Genomic DNA, 24,233 nt, shown 5'->3' with positions numbered 1-24,233 from the left:
GACCACCCCGCAACCACGGCGCAGCGGCGTGGGCCAGGGCTCACGGCGTGGGGGGGCCCGGTAGGGCTTCCTCTTCCAGGAAGGGGGCAGGTCCGTGCCCTGGGCCCTGCTGACCACTGCCTGGCCACTCGTCCTCCTGGGGAGGCCCTGTAGGAAGAGCTTGGGGTGCAGGCCAGAGAGTTCTGAGTCCTGCCCTGCTCTGCTGTGTTCAGGATAATCAAATGAATTACCAACCAGGAAAAGCTCAAGACCTTCCAGATTTTGGGTTTCTCTGGAAACGTCCTAACACCGGCCGCCCTCCGGCCCGCGTCGGGCAGGCACGAGCCCTGTGGTGCCGTGGGGCTTCTCCGGTGGCCCCTTCTCTTCGTGTTGTCAGCCTGTCCCCTGTCATCGCTTGAGTTCACAACTCCTTCTGTTGTGGGGTTCCCTTGGCCACTGCAGGGTGGGGGGAGGCTGACAGCCCGCCCTCCCATCTCGCTGGCCTCGGTGTGTCCTTCCTGGGGGGAGGGAGCTCCGTGCTGCCGTCTGTGGGCAGACTTGGCCCTAAGGCCTTGCTGTCCCCCCGAGGTGGGCTGGGAGGTCCTGGTCGGCGGGGGCCCCCTCCCCACCTCCGCCCCACCCGAAGCCCCGGGCGGGCCACGCCTCTAACCGCCCTTCTGTTTTTCCCCTGCTGGCTGGCGCTAGACCGCGACGAGTGTCTGCTGGGCGCTCACGATTGTAGCCGGCGGCAGTTCTGTGTGAACACCCTGGGATCCTTCTACTGTGTCAACCACACAGTGCTGTGTGCCGAGGGCTTTATCCTCAACGCGCACAGGAAGTGCGTGGGTAAGCGAGGGCCCCGCCGCGCCCCGCCACGGCTCGCGCTCCGCTCCACGCCACGCCCGCCACGCCGCCACGGGCCCGAGGGCCTGCCCCGCGCACGCGCGAGCCCGCCCAGCAACCGCGTCCCGCCCCGCGTCACCGTCCTGTCTCCCCCATCGCTCCGCCCGCTTGTCTAGGGAGCTGCTTCCCCAGGGACGCGCCTGGGGCCCGGGAACCAGCTGGTGTGTGTCCCGGCCGGTCAGCGGCCAGGGCAGCGCGAGGGGTCGGGAGGCAGGCGCCGAGCCCGGCGAGGCGTGCCCCGGGCAGCCCCGGGCTGTGGACAGCGTCCCGTGCCCACCGTGGGCTCCACAGCTGTCCGCGGACCATGGGGCGTGGGCAGGGGGCACGGCGGGGGCGCGGGGAGCCGCTGCTCGGCAGCGTGGTGGCCCTCAGGTGCACGCAGACCCTCGCGGTGCCCGGCAGGCGCCGAGCCCGGCAGCCCCAGCGCTGAACTGGCTCGCGGTGGGGGGGGGGCCCTCGTCTCTGAGCCGCGTGGGGTCAGGGCTGGGTAGCGGCTGTCCGCGCCTGCCGCCCCGTGCTCTGTGGACGTCTGCGTCTAGGACTCACGGTGCGCTCACAGGGGGGTCCCCAAGCCGCCGGGGGCGACAGGCCCGGCCCACGGGGGCTCCGCAGCCCAGCCAGGCAGGGGGAGGTCACGCCAGCGCCGGGCACTTCCTGCAGAAGGCAGGACTTGTGCCTGTCCCCTGTCCAGGGCGCACAGGCTGCTGGGGGGCGGGAGGAGCGGCTCCAAGGTGTGGGGAGGGCAGGTGCAGGGCGTGCTCGGGGCCTGCGACCAGAGTCTCGTCTGTCTTCTGTGTGCTTGGGGACCATGTCCGGGCCGGACATTCCCCCGCCTCCTCCTCCGCTGGGCGGCTGGGCTGCCGTGCCGGGCCAAGCAGCCCCGCACACATGTTTGCCCAGGCCTCAGCCGCGGGCACAACATGGCCTCCCGATGTGCTTGTGGCCGTGGGCAGCTCGTCCTGGGTGGGCCGGGTCTGTATGTGCCTTGGGGAGGGGAAGGCCGAGCCTCGGGGTGCAGGCCGCCGCTGGCCCGGGCGCCAAGCTTCCTGCCGGACACGGGCGCCTGCGGCTCCTTCCCGCCAGGAGCAGCCTGCGTGCTCCACACGTGGAGTGAGCCGGAAGGTGAGACAGAAGGCCCGCACCCAGCGTGGCCGGCACGTTCTACACATAAGCCCCGCGCTCCGCGGAGAGGGAGGGGGAGGGCCCACGCCCCCCTCCGTCCCTCCACGCCCGCGGGGCGAGTCCATGCAGAGAACTCGGCCAGGGGTTTGGTGTCAGCCGGGGCGCAGGGCGTCTGCCCCGGGCTCCCGGTGCCTTGTGGGCCCCGGCTAGGTGTGTGCTGAGCGCTGCCAGGGCCGCCCTGGCCCCGAAGGGAGTGTTCCAGGTGGGGTGAGCAGCAGGGGGGAGCGGAGGGGAGCAGCCCCCGTCCTGGGCTCCCTGCCGCGGGCAGTGAATGGCCGGGGAGGGCACTGTGGGGGCCTCAGCGCTCGGCCGTCCAGGGCCCCCGGATCGGAGAGACCCATTTCCGTATCCGAACTGGGGCCGGTCCACCTCACTGTGGGAGAATGGGGCTGCCCGGGGCCCGCAGGGACTCTGCCAAGGAGCCTGCTCCCCCTTCCCATGGTTGGGGGGGGGGGAGGGGGAGGGTGTATGTGTGTGGCCTGGGGCCCTGCCAGGCCCGTGTCTGCCGGAGCCCATTCTCGCCCATGGCAGATGCGTGGCGCCCTCTGCTGGTGAAGGGCGAGGGCGGCACGTTGGCATTCCCCCAGCCTCCTGCCTGATGGGCGGGGGAGGGGGGGCAGCGCTGGTTGCTGACCTCCGCTCCCCACGCATCTCTTCTCAGCTGCCCTCTCCCTCCCCGGCTTCTTACCACGCAGGGGCTGGAGGCTGGTCCTTGGCCTGTCCCCATGTATTCAGCCATCGGACCTCCCCACATTAGCGTCTCTCCCAGGGACCCTGCGGGGGCTCGGCCGCCCCGCACCTCCCCACCGGGGTGTCAGCACCACCCCTCGGCTCGGCCCCCAGCCTTTCGGGGGCCTCTGCTCTCTCTCCCTGGCCTTCACCTCCTCTGTCAGCGGACCTTGGTTCTGCCTCGCTGGTCTGCCCACGGTCCAGCCGCCCCCCTCTGCTGGCCGGTTGTTATCCTCACCCGGCCTGGCCTCCCTCAGTTCTCCTCTCTCCCCCCTGCAGCCACGCCCGCCTCCCGGCCGGGGTCCGGTCACTGCCCTCTGCCGGGACTCCGAGTAGGCCCCGCACACTCTTGCTCTGCGGTCCCTCCCGAGATGGCCTCTGCCCAGGCCCGCTCACCCGCTGTTTCCCGGTGCCCTTCCCCGCACCCCGCACTGGCTCCTCAGCCGCCCTCTCCCGCACCCGCTGCCCCGAGACCGTCCCTCGTCCACGCCCCATCCCTCCGGCCAGGAACGGCGCCTGGCACACCGCCAGGCCCCACAGCTCGCCGACTGGGGGGAGCGCGGGCGGGGCCGGGGCCGGGGCTCTGACCGCGCCCCGCCCCGCCCCGTCCCCCTCGCAGACGTCAACGAGTGCGTGACGGACCTGCACACGTGCAGCCGCGGCGAGCACTGCCTGAACACCGTGGGCTCCTTCCGCTGCTACACGGCGCTGGCGTGTGAGCCGGGCTACGAGCTCAGAGAAGGAGAGTGCCGAGGTGAGGGGCCGCGCCCCCGGCCACGCCCCCGGCCACGCCCTGGCCACGCCCCTGCCACGCCCGCCCCCAGCCCCGCCCCGGCCACGCCCCGGCCACGCCCGCCCCGGCCACGCCCCGGCCACGCCCCGGCCACGCCCGCCCTGGCCACGCCCCGGCCACGCCCGCCCCCAGCCCCGCCCTGGCCACGCCCCGGCCACGCCCACCCCCAGCCCCGCCCGGGCCCCCTTGGGGCGGTGGGTTTGGGTAGGAGCAGAGGAGTGGGGGGGGAGTTGGGGTGGACAGTGGCCCCGGTTTTCCGATGACCTGCTGGGAGCCCCTCAGTCCTCCCCGCGCCTCCATCTCCCGGGGTCCCATGGGAGAGCACTTCCGTCTCTGTCACCGCCCAGTTCTGGCCTTCTGAGAAGAGGCCAAGCTGTCAGCCATTTCAACAGCGCTTTCGGAGCTGCTCTCATGCACGTGGCAGGGTGCTGGGTGCCGGGTGCCGGGGGCACGGGGTGGGGGGGCCCTCTCTGACCCAGGCCTGGGTGAGCCGGTAGAAGTGGGGGCCTGTGGGCGCTGCCGCCCAGGTGAGCCCGTGGGCCGGGCTCTCGACCCCACTCCCGCCCGCGCCCGGCAAGGGCAGGGCGGAGACTGGTGAGTGGGCGGCTCCGACCAGACTGCCTGGGCCCTGGCCCCGCCCAGTCCGTGCCTCCGTTTCCCCCAGGGTGAGCTGGGGCGGGGCGTGGCCTCTCCCCGAGTGCCGGAGGCTGGCTTGCACCCGCGGTTGCGCCAGTATCAATGGGGGCGTAGGCCCCGCCCGCTTCCTCTGGGACTCCGAGGTCACGTGGGCTTCGGGTCCATCCACCGCTGACACCGTCTGTGTGTGGCAGATGTGGACGAGTGTGCAACGGGCACACACAACTGCCAGGCCGGCTTCTCGTGCCAGAACACCAGGGGCTCCTTCTACTGCCAGGCCCGCCAGCGCTGCCTGGAGGGCTTCCTGCTGGACCCCGAGGGCAACTGCGTGGGTGAGCGGGGCTTCGAGGGTCAGGGGGGGGCACCAAGGGCTTGGAGACCGGGCAGTCCTGCCTATGGCGGAGGGTATATGCACCACACGTGGCCGTGGCGCGTACGCGGCCCGGAGGCCTGTCACCAGGGGAGCCGTTCTGCCTCCCCTGGGAGTCAGTCAGTCCCTAATGACTGAGGCCCTGGGGACCCTACAGAGCCCAGGGCCCCCCTAGTTTGCCCTGGGGCCAGTCGTCCGGGCCAGGCCAGGCCAAGACCAGGTGGGGCAGTGGCTCCAGGATTTGAAACGGCTTCGTGGAGATTTGTTTGTGGACAGTGTTTCCTGAGCACAGGAACTCTACTAAACGGTCAGAGAGGCAGGGGAGACGTTGCGGAGGCAGAGCCCATCTGCCCGGACTCGTCCAGGGCCTGAGAAAGCAAGCCCGCCCACCACCTAGCCACCAGGGGGCGGCAGTGTGCCAGGGCAGGAGGGCAGTGTGTGCGAAGGCCCAGGGGCAGCGCTGTCGGGGGCCAGGAGGACATGGGGAGTGGATGGCGTCCGTGCAGGAGAGCTGGGAGTGGCGTGGGCTGCCGGGCCCCTGCCCTCCCAGGTGGGCAGCCCTGGGAGGAAGTGCGGCCGGCCATTGTGATCCCGGAGCTGGGCCTTCGTTTCCCCTCTGTCTCCAGCCGCTTCTTCCTCAGGGAGGGTCTGAGCACAATACGGGCTCACCCCGTGACGGTCTGGGACCTGGGGTGGACCGCGCGGGTCCTGGGGCGCCGGGTTGGGGCACTCTGGCGTGGGAGCCCCCCACTGTCCAGTCTGCGGACTCCCTCCCGCCCCTGCAGACATCAACGAGTGCACGTCGCTCCCCGAGCCGTGCCGCCCCGGCTTCAGCTGCGTCAACACGGTGGGCTCCTACTCGTGCCAGAGGAGCCCGCTGGCCTGCGGGCGGGGCTTCCACGCCAGCGAGGACGGCGCCCAGTGTGTGGGTGAGGCCGCCTTCCCTGTGCCGCCCGGGGGGCCAGGCGGGGAGGATGCCTGGGCCTCAGGGCGCCCCGCTTGCCCCCTCCCCCCCAGACGTGAACGAGTGCGAGACGGGCGTGCACCGCTGCGGCGAGGGCCAGCTGTGCCACAACCTCCCGGGTTCCTACCGCTGCGACTGCAAGGCCGGCTTCCAGCGAGATGCCTTCGGCCGGGCCTGCGTGGGTACGCGGCGCCGGGGCCCGGAGCTCCTGAGAGCCTGGGCGCCCCCGGCCCCCTCGGGGCCTCCCGTGCCCCTCGGCCTTCCTGCCCTGCCTGCCCCCGCCCAGGCCCCTCCCAGAGGCCCCCGGAGGCCCCTGCGCCTGCCTGGCACGGAACCCGCGCTCAGCTCTCCGTGCTCGGCTCTCATCTCATCCGCTGCTTCAGCTCCTCCTCTGCCCTGGCCTTCCCCGGTCCTCCCGGCCTCTGCCCTGGCCTTCCCCGGTTCTCCCGGCCTCTGCCCCGGGTCCTCCCGGCCTCTGCCCTGGCCTTCCTGGTCCTCCCGGCCTCTGCCCTGGCCTTCCCCGGTCCTCCCGGCCTCTGCCTGGCCTTCCCCGGTCCTCCCAGCCTCTGCCCCTGGTCCTCCCGGCCTCTGCCCTGGCCTTCCCCGTCCTCCCGGCCTCTGCCCCGGGTCCTCCCGGCCTCTGCCCTGGCCTTCCCCGTCCTCCCGGCCTCTGCCCCGGGTCCTCCTGGCCTCTTCCCTGGCCTTCTCCGGTCCTCCCAGCCTCTTCCCTGGCCTTCCTGGTCCTCCCGGCCTCTGCCCTGGCCTTCCCCGTCCTCCCGGCCTCTGCCCTGGCCTTCCCCAGGTCCTCCCGGCCTCTGCCCCGGGTCCTCCCGGCCTCTGCCCCCGCCTCCCTTGCTCCTTGCCTCTGCTGCATCTGTTGCCCTCGCAGCCCCTCGCCTCCCGCCCTTGCTGCCACCCAGTCTCTCCGTCTCTCCTTTCCCCCGTCCTGGCCTCTCCCACCCCGGCCTCCCCCCGCGCCCTGTGGTTCCTGGAGGGCCACCTCCTCACAGGCTGCCCTCCGGGCTTTCTGTCCCCTCCACTGCAGATGTGAACGAGTGCTGGGTCTCCCCGGGCCGCCTGTGCCAGCACACGTGCGAGAACACGCCGGGCTCCTACCGCTGCTCCTGCGCAGCCGGCTTCCTGCTGGCCGCCGACGGCAAGCACTGTGAAGGTACTGGGCCCTGCTCCCGCCTGGCCCGGCCCCCCTCCGGCGGAGGTAGCAGGCCTGGCTGCCCCCACGCACGAGGGGCGTGCGGGCAGAGAGGGAAGGCAGGGGTGTGGAGCCCCACAGGGCAGGGGGCACAAGGGGGCTCGGCCCCGGGACACTCCCACTGGAGCCAGCGAGCACTCGAGCTGCCCGTCACCCGCGTGCCTGGCGCCCACCATCCTGCAAGCCAGCTGGCTCTCTCCACGCTGCTGATGGGTCTACGCTGTGGGCAGACCCGGTGGGAGGCGTCCAGCACGCGTGGACGGGCCCGGCCCCGGCCGCGGGCCCTGCGCTCCTGCTGAGGGACGGACACGGCGCCGAGTCCTCTCCTGCAGGGCCCGGTGGAGGGAGGCCCCGCGGGGCTCAGCGGGATCCCTCAGCCTGGCTCTGCCTCCCCCCCCAGCTGGCAGGGGCTCCCCACGACTGCCCTCTGGGCAGCAGGCTCGACTTCCAGACGGGCCCTCCCGGGGGCTGGGGCACGAGTTCGGGGGTGGGTTCCCAGCCGAGTGTGACCCAACCCTCGCTTTTGCCATGTGGAGGGCTCCTCTCATGCTGGCGTGGCGTGGCGTGGCGTGGCGTGGCGTGGCGTGGCGGGGGCGTGGTGGGGGCGTGGCGTGGGGGAGCCCGTGGCTCCCAGGCCCACAGAGCCACAGCCAGGGCCTCTCTGCCTCCACCCGCACGGCCACAGCGACGGGCCGTGCGCACACGCATCCGTTCACGCACCCACGCATTCGTGCACGGCACGCTCTTCTTGAATTTTTACTTTGTTCTGATTATAAAGGTGATGCACAGAGGCGTTACAGGGACACGAGTCGGGCAAAGAGTGCATTGCTTTGCTTTTTTTTTTTTTTTTTTGCCAGTCCTGGGCCTTGGACTCAGGGCCTGAGCACCGTCCCTGGCTTCTCGTTGCTCACGGCTAGCGCTCTGCCACTTCCGGCTTTTTCTATCTATGTGGCGATGAGGAATGGAACCCAGGGCGTCATGTCTAGGAGCCGAGCGCTCTACCACCAGGCCATCTCCCCAGCCCAGGACTGCATGTCTTTTCTGGACGGTGTCACCCCTTCCCTCGCCCTCCCCGCTGCCCCCTTCCGTCCCCACCTAGAGGTTCATTTTCCACACGGCGTCCAGTGAGCAGCACCGCACCCGCTGTTGAGAGTGAACCCCGTGAGCACTGCCGGGCCTGGAGGGTTTGAGGGGGCTCCTGCGGTGGGCTGGAGGGGCGGCCTGATGCCCGGCCCTTGGGCCCAATGCTCCGTCTCACGCCTGCTCCTCACCCTCTCACGCGCCTCTTCCACACTCAGCCCCGCAGACCCGGGCCCGTGCGTGCAGTCCAGGGTGTCGGAGTGCTGACAAGCCCGCGGATGACACCCGGGGGCCTCCTGGGCCCGGCGGGCGGCCCTGAGCTTCCGCTGGGGACCCCGGGCCTGCCCGCGGGGGCCAGAGTCTCCCCGCCCTGGGCTCCGCGTTCCCGAGACGGGCCCGTGCGCGCGGGGCCGGGCGGAGCCGCCCTGACCGCAGCGCCGTCCCCACAGACGTGAACGAGTGCGAGAGCCGGCGCTGCAGCCAGGAGTGCGCCAACATCTACGGCTCGTACCAGTGCTACTGCCGCCAGGGCTACCAGCTGGCGGAGGACGGGCACACGTGCACGGGTGAGCGCCGCCCCTGCCCGGGCGCTCGGCGGGGGCCTCGGGGAGGGGGCTCCGGCCCGGCCTCGGCCCCCGGAGACGGTGACGCGAGGCCCGGCCTCCGTCCGTAGTGGGGTGCGGGCCGGATGCCGTGCGGCGGGGGCAGGCCCGGGCCACGCCCAGCCCCCCCCCCCCCTCCCCGCGCAGCGCCGAGCTCCTGGGTGCCAGGCGCGGCTCGCCGTGCGCTCTCGGGCTCCGCGTCCGGGGCCCCCGGCTCTGGCTGCGGCGGGGCTGCGGCGGGGCCGCGCGCGGGCCCCGGCTGGCCGGGCGCATGCGTGGCTGGGCGGCTCTCACGCGCGGCGCTCCGCCCCGCAGACATCGACGAGTGCGCGCAGGGCGCTGGCCTCCTCTGCACCTTCCGCTGCGTCAACGTGCCGGGGAGCTACCAGTGCGCATGCCCGGAGCACGGCTACGCCATGCTGGCCAACGGCCGGTCCTGCAAGGGTGAGCGGCGGGGGTGCGGGGCACGGAGTGCAGGGGCGCGGGACGGGGCGGGCTGCCGGGGCGGCGCTCCGCCTCCACGCCTGGGCGGGGACCCGCGTCCTGCGGCTTGGCGTGGACGGTTCCAGACGTGGCCGCACTCTGGACTCTGTCCTGTGAGCAGCCGGGGACAGCGTGGGGGACAGAGGGATGGGGGACCCCGCCGCGAGGAGTGCAGAGCCTCAGGGGTCCCGGTCCTGCCCACGGCTGCCGTGCCCCCGAGGCCGGCAGGCAGGAGGGAGGTGGGCGCTGGGGAAGGGGCCGCGGTGGGCTTCTCCAGGAACAGCTGCGCGGTGGGGAAGGCGCCCCTCCGCGGGCGTGCATGGGGTTCAGGGTCGGGGTGGTGGGCGGCCTGGGGTGCCACTGCAGCCCACGTGGAAGGGCCGGGCTCAGGGAGCGGCCACAGCGGCCCCGCCTGGCGCGGGGGTGGGGGTGGGGAGGGGGGCCAGGCCGTGGGTTTTCCCGTGAGTTGGGCCCCGGAGCTGGGGAGACGGGGGCCTGGCGCAGGGCGGCTCGTGAGCCGAGCCCCCCGCCCCCGGCCCGCGGGAGGGGCCCGGCGGGCCCCTGCCAGCCTCTCTCCCCTTCCCCCAGACCTGGACGAGTGTGCACTGGGCACCCACAACTGCTCTGCCGACGAGTCCTGCCACAACATCCAGGGGAGCTTCCGCTGCCTGCGCTTCGAGTGCCCCCCGAACTACGCCCGAGTCTCCGAGACGTGAGTGACCCCCGGCCCCTGTGACCAGAGGCCTGGCTCTGCTCCCGGCCAAGTGGCGCGTGGCCCTGCCCGTCCGGCCTCCCTGATCAAAGAGAGTAGGAGGCCGGGGCGGGCGTCGAGGGCCCGGGGCTCTGAGTTCAAGGCCTAGTGCTGCCCAAAGCCAATAGCCATACCTCGCAGACGGTCCAGAGAAGGAAGAAAAGACTCAGAGCCTCCCTCTGCCTCTGTCTGGGCGCCACAGACTATGCCCACTTGTCACTGGGAATGGATTCCTCAACCCCACACCACAATCGTCACCACGGTTCCCAGGCCGGCAGCCAGGAGCAGCTTTGGTGCGTGGTTTGGCTCAGAGGTTCCTGAGGCCACAGCCAAGTTGTCCCTAACACGGGACTGTCCCCACCCCCACCCCCACGCACTCAGCACCTCAGCACCTGGCCTCCCCGCGGGGCTTTGCTGGCGTCCCACCGAGGGCAGCTTATCCGGAGAGCACGTGACTACACCCCCACTGCCACGCCACGTAGCCCACGCCTGCCAGAGGGACGGGTGTGCGTGTGTGCACGCGTGTGTGTGTGTGTGAGAAAGAGAAAGAGAGAGAGAGAACTGGCGAGGCGTGGCTGCCAGCAAGTGGAACAAAGGTGTGCTAGGAGGGAGAGAGGCAGTGAGGAGAGGTAGAGCAAGGAAGGAAGGGGGGAGGAAGGAAGGGGGAGGAAAGAAAGGGAAAGAGGAAGGAAGAGAAGGAAGGGAGAGAGGGAAAGAAAGGGAAGAAGGAGGGAAGGGAAAGAGGAAGGAGGGAAAGAAGAAAAGAAGGGAGGAGAAGAAAGGGAAGGAGGAAGGGAAGAAGGAATGAGGAAGGAAAAGAAGGAATGAGGAAAGGAAAGAAGGAAGGAAGGGCAGGAGGGAAAGGAAGGAAGAAAAGGAGAAGGAAGGAGGGAAGGGAGGGAGGAAGGCAAGGAAAGGAAGGAAGGGAAGAAAGAAGAGAGGCAGGAAGGGAAGGTGGAAGGAAGCGAGCTGCGTGTGTGGAAGCTGCTCACAAGTTGAGCCAGTGTCTCCAGGGAAACCCAGAGGTGGTGGTTCACCTCTCGCCGAGGGGGAGACTGAGGCCCGGCGGCGGGCGGTCACCGGCCCCCGAGGCGGCCGCTGGGAGGCCGGGGGGCTGCCACCCCGCCGACCCCCCTCCATCCCCACAGGAAATGTGAGCGGGCCACGTGCCAGGACATCGCCGAGTGCCAGAACTCCCCGGCACGCATCACCTACTACCAGCTGAACTTCCAGACCGGCCTGCTGGTGCCCGCGCACATCTTCCGCATCGGGCCCGCGCCCGCCTTCGCCGGCGACACCATCGCCCTGGCCATCACCAAGGGCAACGAGGGCGGCTACTTCAGCACGCACCGCCTCAACGCCTACGCGGGCGTCGTCTCCCTGCAGCGGCCCGTGCTGGAGCCCCGCGACTTCGCCCTGGACGTGGAGATGAAGCTGTGGCGCCAGGGCTCCGTCACCACCTTCCTGGCCAAGATGCACATTTTCTTCACCTCCTTGGCCCCCTGAGGGGCGGCGCCACCTGCCTGCGCCTGCGCCTTCCTCCAGGGGGCGCCCGGCGCCCCTGTGGCTCCCCAGGGTGGCTCCCGTCTAACTTTGTAACTTAAATTAATTTTGCTAACTTGGTTGCTGTCCGTCTCCTCTGCCCCCCCGGGGGGGAGGGGGGACACAGCGGTGGGATGTCAAGGTCAAGGTCACTGTGAGGCTCTGGAGGTGAGTGGCCAGAGGCTGGATGATGCTCTGTGGCCCGGACCCGGCGGCCACGTCAGGACCCCAGACACACTGGTGACCGCCACAGCTGACGGCCCATCCGTGCCACTGGGAGTCGTTCTCTTAAACCATTTTAGAGTTTTGTTTCTGTTGTTTAATTATGAGGATAATACACGTCATGGGTTTTTCTTAAAGTAACAGAGTAAAGTGTGTCTCCTTTTGTGTTGGAGTTTGAGAACTGCTCTCCATCCCCAGTCTCGGGGGTCTCTCAGTTTGTGGGGATGTCCTTCCTTGAAGTCTCACCGGGGTACTTAGCCCTTGAGCCAGGAGTGCAGGGGTCCCCACCTCACCCAAGGCCAGTGCTGGGACCCTTTCTTCTATTTCTTCATTTCCTGAACCCCGTCCTACCTCCTACCTCCTTCCCCAGATGCAGACCCAGCTTGCTGGCCTGTCACGGGGATACCGTCCACAACGCCAGGCCTGGTCCTTGTGGTTCTGAGACCAAAAGACAGTGGGCCAGGGTGGGCCTGGGCGGGAGCAGCAAGGCAGGGAGGAGTCGGGGTGGGCGGGGCCTCCGAGGTCAGCGAGCGTCAGCGTAGCTCCTCCCCGGTGTGAACCCCACGACGCCCCCACTACCCCTTTCACAGGGTCCAAGTTCCCCAGGCCAGCATCCTGCCCCCTTAGCCTGGTGGCCAGCACTTCCTGTCTGTCCTGTCCCTCCACCACCCTGGCCACTGGCCCTTGCCAGCTCCTGCCAAGCCCTTTGTGCATCCTGGACCTTGTGCTTGGAGCACGTGACCAAATCCCATTTCCCCAGCGATGCCCGGCTCCGGTCACCCCTCAGGGGGACGTCCCTGTCCTCTCCGTCCCCCGGCCTTCCCGTATCTCTGAAGGGTGGCCTTCTCACCGCAGATGCAGGCAGACGTTTCTGGGTGGCTGGCACCTGGCACCACCCAGAGGCCCAGCACGAAGCGGCACCCATCAGTGCTGAGTGGAGAGGCCAGTGTGTGCGCTCCCCACCCGGCCTGGGCTGCCAGAGAGAAGGGTGGGTGTTGCTCCGCCACTGGGGGATGATCTGCGGGTCAGAAGGCCCAGGCAGTTTGGCGTGGGGGTCTGCAGGCCTCTCCCCAGCGTGAAGCAGGTGCTGGGGGCGACCTTGGTGTTCCCCCACGGCTCCCCCGGGCGCCCTGGGGCTTGGCCTCTGAGCCCAGAGTGCCCGCCGAGCACAGTCAGGCAGGGCGGGGTCTCATTCGCTGTTCTGTCCACTCACCAGGCCAGAAGCTCAAGCCGGCTCCTGCCCAGCCAGGGCTGGGGGTGGGTGCTGTCCTCCTACCTGAGGAGGGGGCAGGGGACAGGGAGGTGACCACAGGGCCTCTGTGGAAATACAGGTTGAGCCCTAAGCCCTCTCCCTGTTGGGTGGAGGAGGGCGGGTGGGGTGGGGAGACGCACTGGTGGCCACGGCTGCGGCCAGGCCTGCCAGGCTCTGTCTCCTCGGGCGGGTGTGCGGTGAGCCCCGCTGCCCCAGGAGACACGCGTCCACGGGACGAGCGTGCGGGAGCCCGGGCGCCGGCCCCTTCTCCTCTGGGGACTCCTCACCGGTGGCCGCCGTGGATTGTCTCCTGCGTGATCGCCGCCAGGGGGCGCTGCGGCTCCGTGCACGCGCGGGGCCCGCGGGGATGCGGATCGCCGCCAGGGGGCGCTGCGGCTCCGTGCACGCGCGGGGCTGGGCGCCTGGCCAGCCTCCGAGCCTGCCCCAGCCCGCGGGGCTCCGGCTGCCAGCCCCGCTGCCCGCGAGGAAGCAGTGTTCTGGGGAGGGTGGAGACCTTCTCCGAGGGCGGCTTCCGGTACAGGTGGGAGTGGGTGCCGGCAGGCCCGGTCGGCGCAGGCGATGTCAGGGGGCACAGGAGGGAAGGGTGCGGGTCGGTACAAGCGGGCCCCGGTGGGCGCAGAGCAGTCCCGACGCCCGGGAGCGGGCCCGAGTGCCCTGCCCTCCTTCCTCTCCAGGAACCCGCGGGGCTCACAGGTGTCGGTCATCTCGGTGATTCCAGCCCTCGTGTGAATCCAGGGCCCGCGCCCTTTGGGGCTCCGAGTGCCTGGCGCCCGGAGCCTCATGGCGAGGGTTCACACCCTGCCTCTGCCCGTTCTCACCTGTGTGCCCCTAGGCGAGTCCCTTGACATCCCTGGGCCTGGGTGAGACAAGGCTACTGAGGGTACGACACTTAGTGCTGACAGCACTAAGCTTCACGCACTGCTCGCTGGGGGCTAGCCCCCGCCATCGCTAGTGCCCAGCACCCATCTCTACACAGACGCAGGAAGCAGAGCGCTCAGGATGCGGCTTCTGTGTTCTGGGGGGAAAGGAACGGGGTGGCCATGGCGGGTCCGGGGGGGGGGAGGCCTCGCTCTGGTCCCCCCTCTCCTAGAAGAGTCAGGTCGTCCTTGGAAGGTGCTGGCCCGCAAGCCGCCAAGCGTCCCTCCGAGCTGCACGCTCTTGTCCCTCTGGGTCCCGAGGCGGAGGCGCGCGCTGAGAGGACCTGAGGCCGCCCTGGCCGGGGGACCGCTCGGGTCGCGGCCGCACCGAGGGGGCGGGACGGAGAGGGCGCGGCCCACGTCCCCCGGGGCACATCGCCAGGCCAGGCCTGGTCCATCTGCGGGTGGGCAGTGGAACTGATTCAGCGTGCCGGTAGATGGCAACCGATGGGAGCAAAGGAGCAGGGCTGGGGCCGGGCCACTGCGCGGGGCCTGGGCTAGGCAGACGGGACATCGCAGACCCAGAGGTGAGCAGCGTGCGAAGGCAGGGCGGGTCAGACTCGCAGAGCGACACCTGTCACCATGGCCACTCACAGCGGAGACCCGAGCCAAGGGTCCTGCAGCCCGGGCAGAAAAGCCAAGCAACCAACAGAGAGCCAAGCTGACAGCATGGTTCCAACGGTAGACGGCAAGAAATGCGAGGCCCCGAGTTAAGAAATAAAGGTGGGGGGCTGGGAAGGCGGCTTAGCGGCAGAGTGCTCACCTTGCATGCACGAAGCCCTGGGTTCGATTCCTCAGCTCCACATACACAGAAAAAGCCAGAAGTGGCACTGTGGCTCAAGTGACAGAGCGCTAACCTTGAGGAAAAAGAAGACAGGGACAGTGCTCAGACCCAAAAAAGGTGGGGGAGGTGGGGGAGTGTCCCAGACAAAGGTTCCTGCAAGGGCAAAGACTGGACGGTGGGGTGTGCCGGCTCCGCTACACAGGGAGCTGTGGCGAGGGCGGGGTGAGCAGGACTCCGGGGCGGCCCTGGGCCCCACACGGTGCCTGTCCAGGCCGCCCTCGCCCTCTGCCCAGGGCTGCTCCACGGCCGCCTCCACCGCAGGGCCACACGGGGGCAGCAGAGGACATCGCTGGGCAGAGGGACAGGTGGGAAGCTGCCTGGGCCTCGGACAGGGCCCCATCTCCCCTCCCTCCAGCCCCCTCCCGTCCCCTCCCCGCCGCAGGAGCAGCCCCCCCCCCCACCCTGCAGTGATGTGCGTGCCTTGGCCCTGAAGCTGCGTCTCTGGGGCAGCGGGCGATGCCCTTGGGGTCTCGGTTTCCCCGTCTGCGATGCGGGCACAGCGATGAGCGGCAGCGCGGGGATTTGGCGCGGGAGGGTGGACGCGGCGTGCGCGTGGCGTGCCTACGGGCGCTCAGGAACACTTGCTAGCGCTCTAGTCGTGGGGTAGCACCTGTGCAGGTGGGTGTGGGGTGAGGGCCAGGAGGGAACATGGAAGCCGCTTAGGAGAGGGAGGGTGAGAGGCCCCCAGGCCCCCGGCACTGGGCACTGGGCAAGCGGAGACACTGAGGCCCGGAGCCCGGCCAGGTCCTGCAGCAGACACGGGTCCAGGCCGGGGACGCGGCTTCCCGGCCGCACACAGCCCTGCGGTGACGCAGGCTTCCTTTCCAGGGCCTGGCGGTCTGTTCCCGACGCCTAATGTGCCCATTGGCTCAGAGGAGAGAGAAAGAGGAAATGAGAGAATGAGAGAACGAGACAGGGGGGGCTGCCCTCTCCGCTGTTAGGAGCCCCCCCCCATGCTGGCCCCCACTGTGCTGTCCTCTTGGCTTGAAGCAGAAGTGACTCTTCAAGCTCCCTTGAGCTCTCCACGCTCTCGAGAGAGCTGCAGCCCTCGTGGATTGGCCCCCCCCCACAGCCACCCCCCCCCCGCAGCCGCCCCCCCCCCCCCGCCCACCGGCTGTTCTCCTGTGGTCACGGTGGTATCTCCAGTGCACACAGTGATGGAAGGGAATGGCAGAAATAATGTCAGTGTTTCTACTTTTGACAAAAATGGGAAGGCAGGTGGTTTCTTGTCTGTGATAAGCGCATCTGCTTCTGCAATAATTACTATTTGAGATAATTATGAAAAAGAATTTAAATACTCGAGGCATGCGCGGGGCCAGGACAGCGTGCCTTCGCCTTAGTCCTCCCTTCTCCTGCAAGTCGGAGTCTTGTCCTGACTGGGACACTGGGCGGGTGGGGGCGGCAGCTCAGACCCCACGGCAGGGTGGGGTGCGGTGGGCAGGCCCCAGACGGGGGCCATGCAGGGGACACCCCGCAGGGGTCACCGCTGGGTGACGGCGCTCGCCCGTTCTCCTTGCACCTCGGATTCCTTATCTGTGGCCCGAGGCTCATGGTGGGCTCCCTGGGAGCCTTGTGAAGTCACAGCTGCTTGAAACGGAGCCCACCCCAGGCGTGCCGGGCCTCGGGCTCCTGGGTCCCCCCTCTTTGTGGGGCCTGGACACGGAGCCCCGTCCCAGGTGGGGGGGTCACAGGGCAGGGCCCCGCGGCCATGGCCAGGAGCTCAGAGGCGAGTGGCCCCGGGGGCCCCAGCCGGCAGCCGGGGTGGGGGTGGGGGCAGCAAGACCAGCTCCGTGGGGGGCCGGGCCCCCAGCTGAGCTCAGCAGCGCTGGCTGGCCAGCGGGGGAGACGCGATTTCCTTCACCCCAGCTGTCCAGGCCGCACCGGGTGTCCAGGCCGCATTAGCCGGGGAGAGGGGACCCCTGGGGGGTACTGTCCTGACGCCAGGAAGCTGGGTCCCAGGGCTGTGAGGGAGGAAGGAGGCAGCTCAGTGGGCCTGGGGGCCTGGAGCGAGGGGAGTCCTGTCCAGGCTGCTGGGGGCCCCCGTGGGTGGGAGTGAGGCGAGGGCCGGCCAGGGGAGCCCGGAGCCGTGGGTGGGCGGGAGGCAGGTGCCACCGTTCTGCCCGGGCTCCACCCTGACCCATCGTCTGCACCTGGATCCGTGTCAGGCTTGGAGGCCGACTGTAAGGAAAACCCCAACGTGCAAGGGTGGGAGCCAGGGCGGTTCCCGCCTCTCCAGCCCAGGAAGCGAACCCCAAAGCGCGATGGTGGAAGCCAGGGCGGCCCCCGTCTCTGAGCCCAGGGGTAGGTGGGACAGGTCTGACCGGCCATGCAGCTTTCTCCCAGCTCCTGGTTCTACACAACCCAGGAGGAGGGTTGCTCCTTAGAGGCCAACAGGGCTGCAGGGTTTCAGCTGTCACATCTGAGTTCCAAGTAAGCGGGAAGGAAAGGAGGTGAGGAAGGAGCGCCACGTGGTGAGGGGTCTTTTGTAGGCGGATTCGAAGCTGTGACCCACTGGCTTGCGCCCTGCTGTCTGGTGCTGATCCCAGGACCACAGCGAGGCGCGAGACAAAGCAGGAGGGAGGGCGAGGGTGGGACTGGGCCCCGCCAGGCTGCTGGAGGCCGGTTCCTGGGCCTTTCTCTGGGCGAGTCTGCGGTGTGGAGGCCCACGTGGCTACAGCTCCATTTCTCAGGACGGCCGTGGGCACCGCATGGGAAGCAGCAGGCTTTGCAGCGGTGGAGGCCTGGGTTCCGGAACGCCCCGGCGTGGGCCGGCACACACGTGGCTGGGCAGGGCACAGGGGCTGGTGGGCACCCTCCGGGCAGGCTTTCACTTGGGGTGCAGGTGGGAAGGACATGGTCTAGATTTTGTGGGGTGCACCCGGCTGCACAGGACAATCCAGGAGAGGCCGATGGTGGCAGTACAGCCCTTCACCCACTGACCGCCCCCTCCAGACCGCGGTGCTCCAGGCCCCCCGCCTCTCCCTCGGCCTCTGGTCCTCCACAGCCAGTGCGCCTGCCCAGGCTGGATTCTCCCCTTCTCTGGTTCTGAATCCCCTCAGGGTGGCCCGGTGGGCACAGTGGTCCCAGCCCTCACTCAAAGGGTTTCCAGTAGAGCTTGCGGGAGTTCAGATCACATCACAGATTGGACCATTTCTGTGCCAGTCATGGGGCGGGAAGACGCTGGGCTCTCATTGGCCTGTGCTAGTTTATCCAGATTGGTCATCGAGGCAGGGAGGTGGGCTGCTGCAGACCAGGCCCGGCCCCCCAGCCACGGCCCCAGGGCACGGCCTAGCCAGGCTCTCCTCGCCACTGTGTCCCCAACATCACGGTGCCCACAGTCGCATACATGCTGGGAAGGACCCTGACTGGGGGACAGAGCCCTTCTCACGGGACAGGCGGGGGCCTCGCCCACCCCAGCCTCCAGCCTCCACCGCTCCCCGTGGGCCCTCCCCAGGCCGGCGGTCTAGCTGGCTGGCTTTCGGCGGTTGTCATGAGTGACCACAAGAGTGGGGCTCCGACACCACACACGGCTTTTCTTCACAGTTCCAGAGCCACAAGTCCATTGTGTGGTGCCAGCCGGGCTGCACTGTCTGAGAGCTGTCTCCTGCCCTTGGGCAGCTTTCCTGCACCCGGCCCAGCAGCCTCTGCACCCCCCCCCCCGCCTTGAAGGACCCACCCCCGCGCCCCCACTGCCTGCCTGGTGCCCAGGCCGAGTCCCAGGCGGGCATCCTTCGTTCACCACAGGCGGCTGTCCCCCTCCGCCCGCAGGGGCCTCCCACCTGCTCTCCCTGGCAGCAGGCTGCTCTGATGGCTCTGGCAGGCCTGGGCCGTCCAGAAGGCTCTGGCCCCGCTGTGCCCCCACCCCGCCTGGGTGGCTTCCGGAGGAGGCCCGGCGAGGCTTCCCCAGCCCAGGCCCTGAACATCTGAACCCGCGGGCCTTCGCAGCCTGAGACTCCTGAGAAATAAAAACAAGATGGCGCCATTGCCCACTGTCCCGCCCTGCTGCTGCTCCCCGCAGCCCCCATCTCCCCAGGAAACGCTCCCTCTCTCCCCCGTCTCCTGTGATGGGCCAGGGCCTTGGCAAGTCCGCCCTTTCCTGGGCCCCAGGGCACCTGTGCCCACCGCGCTCAGTGTTGGGACAAGAAGTGCAGTGTGCCTGGAGGGGGGCCCCCGGGTGCGCAGCAGGGCAGGGCTGGGGGACGCGTGGCGGGTGCTGCTGATGCCTGGAGAGGGGCCCCCGGGCGCGCAGCGGGGCAGGGCTGGGGGCACTGCCGATCCCTGTGGCGTTGCCTCCAGCACCCAGGCCTGGAACAGAGTCCCCGTGGCCCCCCAGTCCACACCGAGCCCAGTCTCAGACGCCTGCGCTGCCCCTGGCGCTCCCCGGATTGGGAGCCGTGGCCCTGTGAACAGGTGTGTGGCCTGGTGCCAGGCCCACCGGCCTGCTCTCCAGCTCGCTGGCTCCGGGGTGCAGCCTGGACCTGCACTTGGAAGCCATGGAACACTGGGTGCAAACCCATCTCTGCCCGGCCTACCTGAGCCTCTGTTTGCCCCTCTGCAAATCCAGGCGGGCACGTCCCCTCCTTGCGGCCGGGGCTCACTGTGGCAATGGCCCTGAGCCTGAGTCACTAAGCACCCCGATAGCGGAGGCCTCTGCGCACCTGGGAGCCTGCTGTCTGCCTTGCGCTGGCTGGCTGTCAGGCCCAGGGCAGGTGTCCTCTTCCCTGCTGCAGGAGGTGGGCACCTTGCTGGGCAGGCAGCTCAAGGGCATCTGGAGTCAAGGCCCCTCCTCCACCCACAACGGCACACGAGCCAGGTGGCAGGGACTGGTATCACCGCCGTGCAGGCTCCTGAGCTCACCTGGCCTGCAGTGAGCCCAGCAGTGGCCCCCACTGTAGCCCTGGGAGGCAGCCGGAGGGTCAGTGTTAGGTGGGACTGCCCAGGGGGAGGGGGAGGAAGACCAGGGGACTTGGGCACTGCCAAGAGGTATTGATTCCAGGCATCAGGCGCTGTGTTGGGACCCAGCCAAGAGATGAGGTCATGAAGGACAGGCTGGTGACTCCGGGGACGGTGGTGTCCCGGCCAATGATGTCATTGCCAGGCGTGAGGAATCTCTGCCTGGAAGATGCAGGCTGCCTCCTTCCTTGTCCTGGAGGAGCTGCTTACCACTGCATCAGGTCTGAGGAGGCCCTGCCCCCACAGAGACAGGACAATGGTGATGTCCCCACAGTGACAGGACAGCTGTGATTTCCCCACCATAGCGACAGGACTGCAGTGATGTCCCCACAGCGACAGGACAGCGGTGATGTCCCCACAGCGACAGGACAGCGGTGATGTCCCCACAGTGACAGGACAGTGGTGATGTCCCCACAGTGACAGGACAGTGGTGATGTCCCCACCATAGCGACAGGACAGTGGTGATGTCCCCACAGTGACAGGACAGCGGTGATGTCCCCACCATAGCGGCAGGACAGCGGTGATGTCCCCACAGTGACAGGACAGTGGTGATGTCCCCACCATAGCGACAGGGCAGCGGTGGTGTCCCCACCATAGCGACAGGGCAGCGGTGATGTCCCCACAGCGACAGGACAGCGGTGATGTCCCCACCATAGCAACAGGACAGTGTTGATATCCGCACCACAGTGACAGGGCAGTGGTGATGTCCCCACCATAGTGACAGGACAGCGGTGTAGTCCCCACCATAGTGACAGGACAGTGGTGATGTCCCCACCATAGCGACAGGACAGTGGTGATGTCCCCACCACAGTGACAGGACAGCAGTGATGTCCCCCCACAATGACAGGACAGAGGTGATGTCCCCACCCCCCGCCACGGAGCCACAGCCCAGCCCGTGCACTCCTGGACTCCGTGTTGATGCAGAAGCATGAGGTCATGTGTCTCTTTGACCCTTCCCTTCTAACTGAACTTGGGTAGGGAAGTGCCTTCACAGGGAGAAGACATGGAAGCAACAGAAAAACGAGATCTCTATGCATGTTCTCCCCGGAGCTGACGGGGCGCCTGTATCCCATCCAGGGTGTAGGCATTTGTATCTAGAAAGTGGGGTGGCGCTGATCTCGAGCTGATGGGGCGCCCGGGTCTTGTCCAGGGTGTAGGCAGTCTGCATTCAGGACGTGGGCCACGCTGACCTTGAGCTGCACAGAGCACACGGTCCCACCTTCTCCTCCAGCATCACTTCCCATGGCCAGCAGCCTTGACCAGTGCCAATGCGTGTGGGCACGTGGGCATTTTCTAGGTCCTCTGCTGCAGTGAACCCCCACCCGGGCAGTCCCCTCTAACAGCGGTCACTATGTGACTCAAGAACAGGGCAGCACAGCTGGGTTGAGGTGGGGGCAGCCCATGGCTGAAACCGCAGGACTCAGGATTTCTTGTTATTCTGGCAGTAATCATGTAAAGTTAGAATACATGTCAACTCCAGAACTAGAGTCTAAAAAGAAACCAGCGTAAGGTCAAGATAGGAAGCTCTGGCTTAGTATGGCTGTTTGGTGTAGTCGAGAGTTCCGTCTGTGTGCGCCCAGAGGGCAAATGCATCCAAGGCTGTGTTACCTAAGGCTTAGAACTTACCGTGGAGGAGGTGATTGTTGCCCCCAGTCTTGAACTCTTCAGAACCCGTAAATGCTGCAACTGGAATCTGTCAGGAAGGGGCAGGTGTAGTCTTGGGTGTGTTCAGATGGGGCTGCTGAATGGAGAGGTCTCACTTAATGAGACCAGTGGGAGGCCCTGGGTCACTCAGTGTGTACAGGCAGCCCCGGCAGGAAAGTCCATGAAACTCTTACCTCCAATGAACCACCAGAAAATCAGAAGTGGTGCTGTGGTTCAAGTGGTAAAGAGCTAGCCTTGAGCTGAAGAGCTAAGGCACAGCGCCCATGTCCAGAGTTCAAGCCCCATGACCAAAACAAAACAACCAAAGTAATGGGCTGGGGTGGGGTAGAGTGCTGGCCTGGAAGCCACAAAGCCCTCAGTTCAAACCCAAACACTACTGCCAAAATGCTCCCCGAGCCTTGGGGAGGAAAGGAAACCCGTGGGCTGTGACCCCCTATGTCTATGTGTCTGACACTGAAGGAGACTGATAGCTCTGTCTGTGTAAATGCTTTTCTCAGCCCTAGTTTCGGGGAAAGATATGGGTTACGTTGGAAGATGAGTATTCCATCTATCGTTCCATCTGCTCACCTACCAGCTCACTCACACATCAACCATCTGACTATTTACCCCTCCTTTTACCCACGGACTCGCTGGTCTGCCTTCCCCTCCACCGAAGCGCCCTGGGTTTTCCTGGGCCTGTGCGGTCGCGTGAAGAGGCAGCTGCATGGCTGCCACACGTGGGAGGCATCGGCGCCAACTCTGTGTCTGTTTGCTTGTTTCTGGAGTGGGTATTTCAGGGGCTTCCCTTCACCACCCTCCTGCCGCTCCGGCCGTCAGGGAGCCGGGGTCCCGACAAGCAGGCCGAGGGGAAAGCTCACCTCCGGGCCGTGGGCTGTGCAGAATGGCTCCTCGCTCCGGCTGCAGCGGCGACCGGCCGATCAGCAATGAGCATGTGCAAGGGGACGTGACGTAATCATTGGGTGCCGCGGGGCGGTCACGTGGCCAGGACAGGCCAATAGGGGCTCGCCCCGGGATTCCTCGGGGCCCGCCCCCGGCGCCATCTTGCTCTCCGAGGCAGAAGGGCGCGAATGGCAGCGATGCCCGAGGAAGCGGGCCGGCCCCGATGCGCTGGTGGAGCCCGGGTCCCTTGTTGGGGCCGCAAAGGCGGCTCCGGCGGATGCTGTGCCCTCCGGCAGCCTGGCTGAAAACAGAACGGCGCCCCCGCTGCCGGGGCGGAAGTGGCCCGCCTTGGCCGGAAGTGCCTCTGTGGCCCCGCTTCTGCTTCCGGGGCGAATGGGCCTCAGGGCGGTACTCAAGCCTTTCAGGGCACCGCGGACCCTGGAAGGCCTTGGCATTTGGGGTAAGTGGGCCACGGGGGAAACAACCGCACTTTTTCTCTTAAAAAGTTTACCTTGGTGTTTCCTTGAATAGTTGGTTTTGTTTTTTGCCAGTCCTGGGGCTTGGACGCAGGGCCTGAGCACTGTCCCCGGCTTCTTTTTGCTCAAGGCTAGCACTCTGCCAACTTGAGCCACAGCGCCACTTCTGGCTTTTTCTGTATATGTGGTGCTGGGGAATCGAACCCAGGGCTTCATGCATGCTAGGCAAGCACTCTACCACTGAGCCACATTCCCAGCCCTCCTGGAATAGTTTTACTTGAGAAATAAGGTAGCCAGGAGCTTGTAATCCTCACAGTTTGGGAGGCAGAGATGGGTAGGATTGAAGTTTGAGGCCAACTTAAAAGAGTAGGCTAGCCAGCAAAAAGTTAGCAAGACCGATAGCTGGGTGAGAGGGTATGCATCTCTTAACCCAGCCACAGGGATGTGCTCACCGTTCAAGACTGAGGTCCTGCTTTTGTTAAAAAAAAGGGGGGGGGGGCTGGGGGTGTGGCGAAAGTGGTAGATTGCTTGCCTAGCAAGGCTGAAGCTATGAGTTCAAACCCTACTACTGCAACAAAAAGAGAAAGAAGGGAGATTGGGGTTGAGTACTAAAAGAAGTTGACTGTACACAGAGAGAAAATTTGAAGCTGGGCGCAAGAGATGGGATTCTGCAGGGTCTCCAGGAGAGGTACGCTGGGGACTAGCTTTATGGGTGACTGTGGCTGAGTGTTTGCCTGATGTGGTTGGTGGTCTCTGGGAGCTGGCCAGTTTACAACTCTGTATCCCTAGCCACCCGCTGACTGCCTCATCCCCACCGCCACCTTCATTGGAAGGAGGGGCCACTTCTGCGTTTATAGAGAGGACAGATGAATCAGAGGGCACAGCTGCTTAGAACTAATGCAGTTCCAAGTCTAGCTCTGTCATTCCTTTGTGCTCTGAATGAAATTCCTCCTCAGTACATCCCTTGCAGGGGAACACACACACACACACACACACACACACACACACACACACACACACACACACACCCTGAACGGGAAGTAAAGAAACTAGGGAGATGAATTGATCTGATAATATCAAACAGTTAATTTTTGAGCTCATTCCGGAGCTGTCAGGGTCTGGAAGACTGTGAGCCATAAATAACACATTTTAATAACGGGGACTTTGATTCCTCTCTGGGGGCTGAGAGTGTATTGTGATTTGGGCGGTGACTTGTCAGGGCGCCAGCTTGGGGCTTCTTGGGCACCTATTAAGGGATTACACATTTTGGGCATGTTTGGGTCTTCATGGTCTACTGAAAAACCATCCTGCTGAAAATGCGTTTGACCCAAGGAAATGGACTTTCGTAGAAAACTACACCCTCCCACTCCAGGTTCATTGTTTGTTGGTTTCACTCTGAATTTGGTTGAAAGTTGTTATTAATTACTTTCCCCCATCCCCCAGGCTTACAGCACCTCTGTGACTCTGTGACTCAGGGACAACTCTCGTCTCCCGCTTCTTGAATCCCCATTTCCAAGAGTGGAATTTGGGGACCCTGACTGAGATAAGCCCTCTAGAGAGGGCTAAGCTCTCTCTAGACTAGGTTTCTCATCTGAGATGTGTCTCTGAACACACAGGTTCCAATCATTGCCGTGGTTTGCCCTGTGATCTCTGAGGCACGCCTCTCTCTGGGTGAGGAAGCGAGCCCAGTGCCTCTTTGGTGGGATCTTCTTTCAGGAGAATAGGCTTTTTTTCCCCTCTCCTTTAAAATGGAGGTGGCCGACACTGTCTTCATATAAGG

The 24,233-nt window shown here is 66.6% G+C and overlaps 1 protein-coding gene across 3 annotated transcripts in view; it reads left to right on the top strand.

Moving 5' to 3' along the window:
- Fbln2 (fibulin 2) overlaps window positions 1-11,583 on the top strand; it is a 40,528-nt gene extending 28,945 nt beyond the window's left edge. The window contains exons 9-18 of one of the 3 annotated variants that reach the window (XM_048356332.1): window positions 685-825; window positions 3,413-3,547; window positions 4,417-4,554; window positions 5,378-5,521; window positions 5,610-5,738; window positions 6,602-6,727; window positions 8,296-8,412; window positions 8,764-8,892; window positions 9,520-9,643; window positions 10,831-11,583. In XM_048356332.1, the coding sequence (XP_048212289.1) occupies window positions 685-825; window positions 3,413-3,547; window positions 4,417-4,554; window positions 5,378-5,521; window positions 5,610-5,738; window positions 6,602-6,727; window positions 8,296-8,412; window positions 8,764-8,892; window positions 9,520-9,643; window positions 10,831-11,188 (1,541 nt within the window). In that variant the 3' untranslated portion in view covers window positions 11,189-11,583. The remainder of the gene's footprint in view (window positions 1-684; window positions 826-3,412; window positions 3,548-4,416; window positions 4,555-5,377; window positions 5,522-5,609; window positions 5,739-6,601; window positions 6,728-8,295; window positions 8,413-8,763; window positions 8,893-9,519; window positions 9,644-10,830) is intronic. The other 2 variants (XM_048356333.1, XM_048356334.1) reach the window with 2 other exon arrangements.
- The last annotated feature ends 12,650 nt before the right edge of the window (window positions 11,584-24,233 follow it).

This window comes from Perognathus longimembris, chromosome 10, assembly GCF_023159225.1.
Source record: "Perognathus longimembris pacificus isolate PPM17 chromosome 10, ASM2315922v1, whole genome shotgun sequence".
NCBI lineage: Eukaryota > Metazoa > Chordata > Mammalia > Rodentia > Heteromyidae > Perognathus > Perognathus longimembris.
Note: the sequence above shows the minus strand (reverse complement) of the source record. Positions and strands in the feature narration are given on the sequence as shown.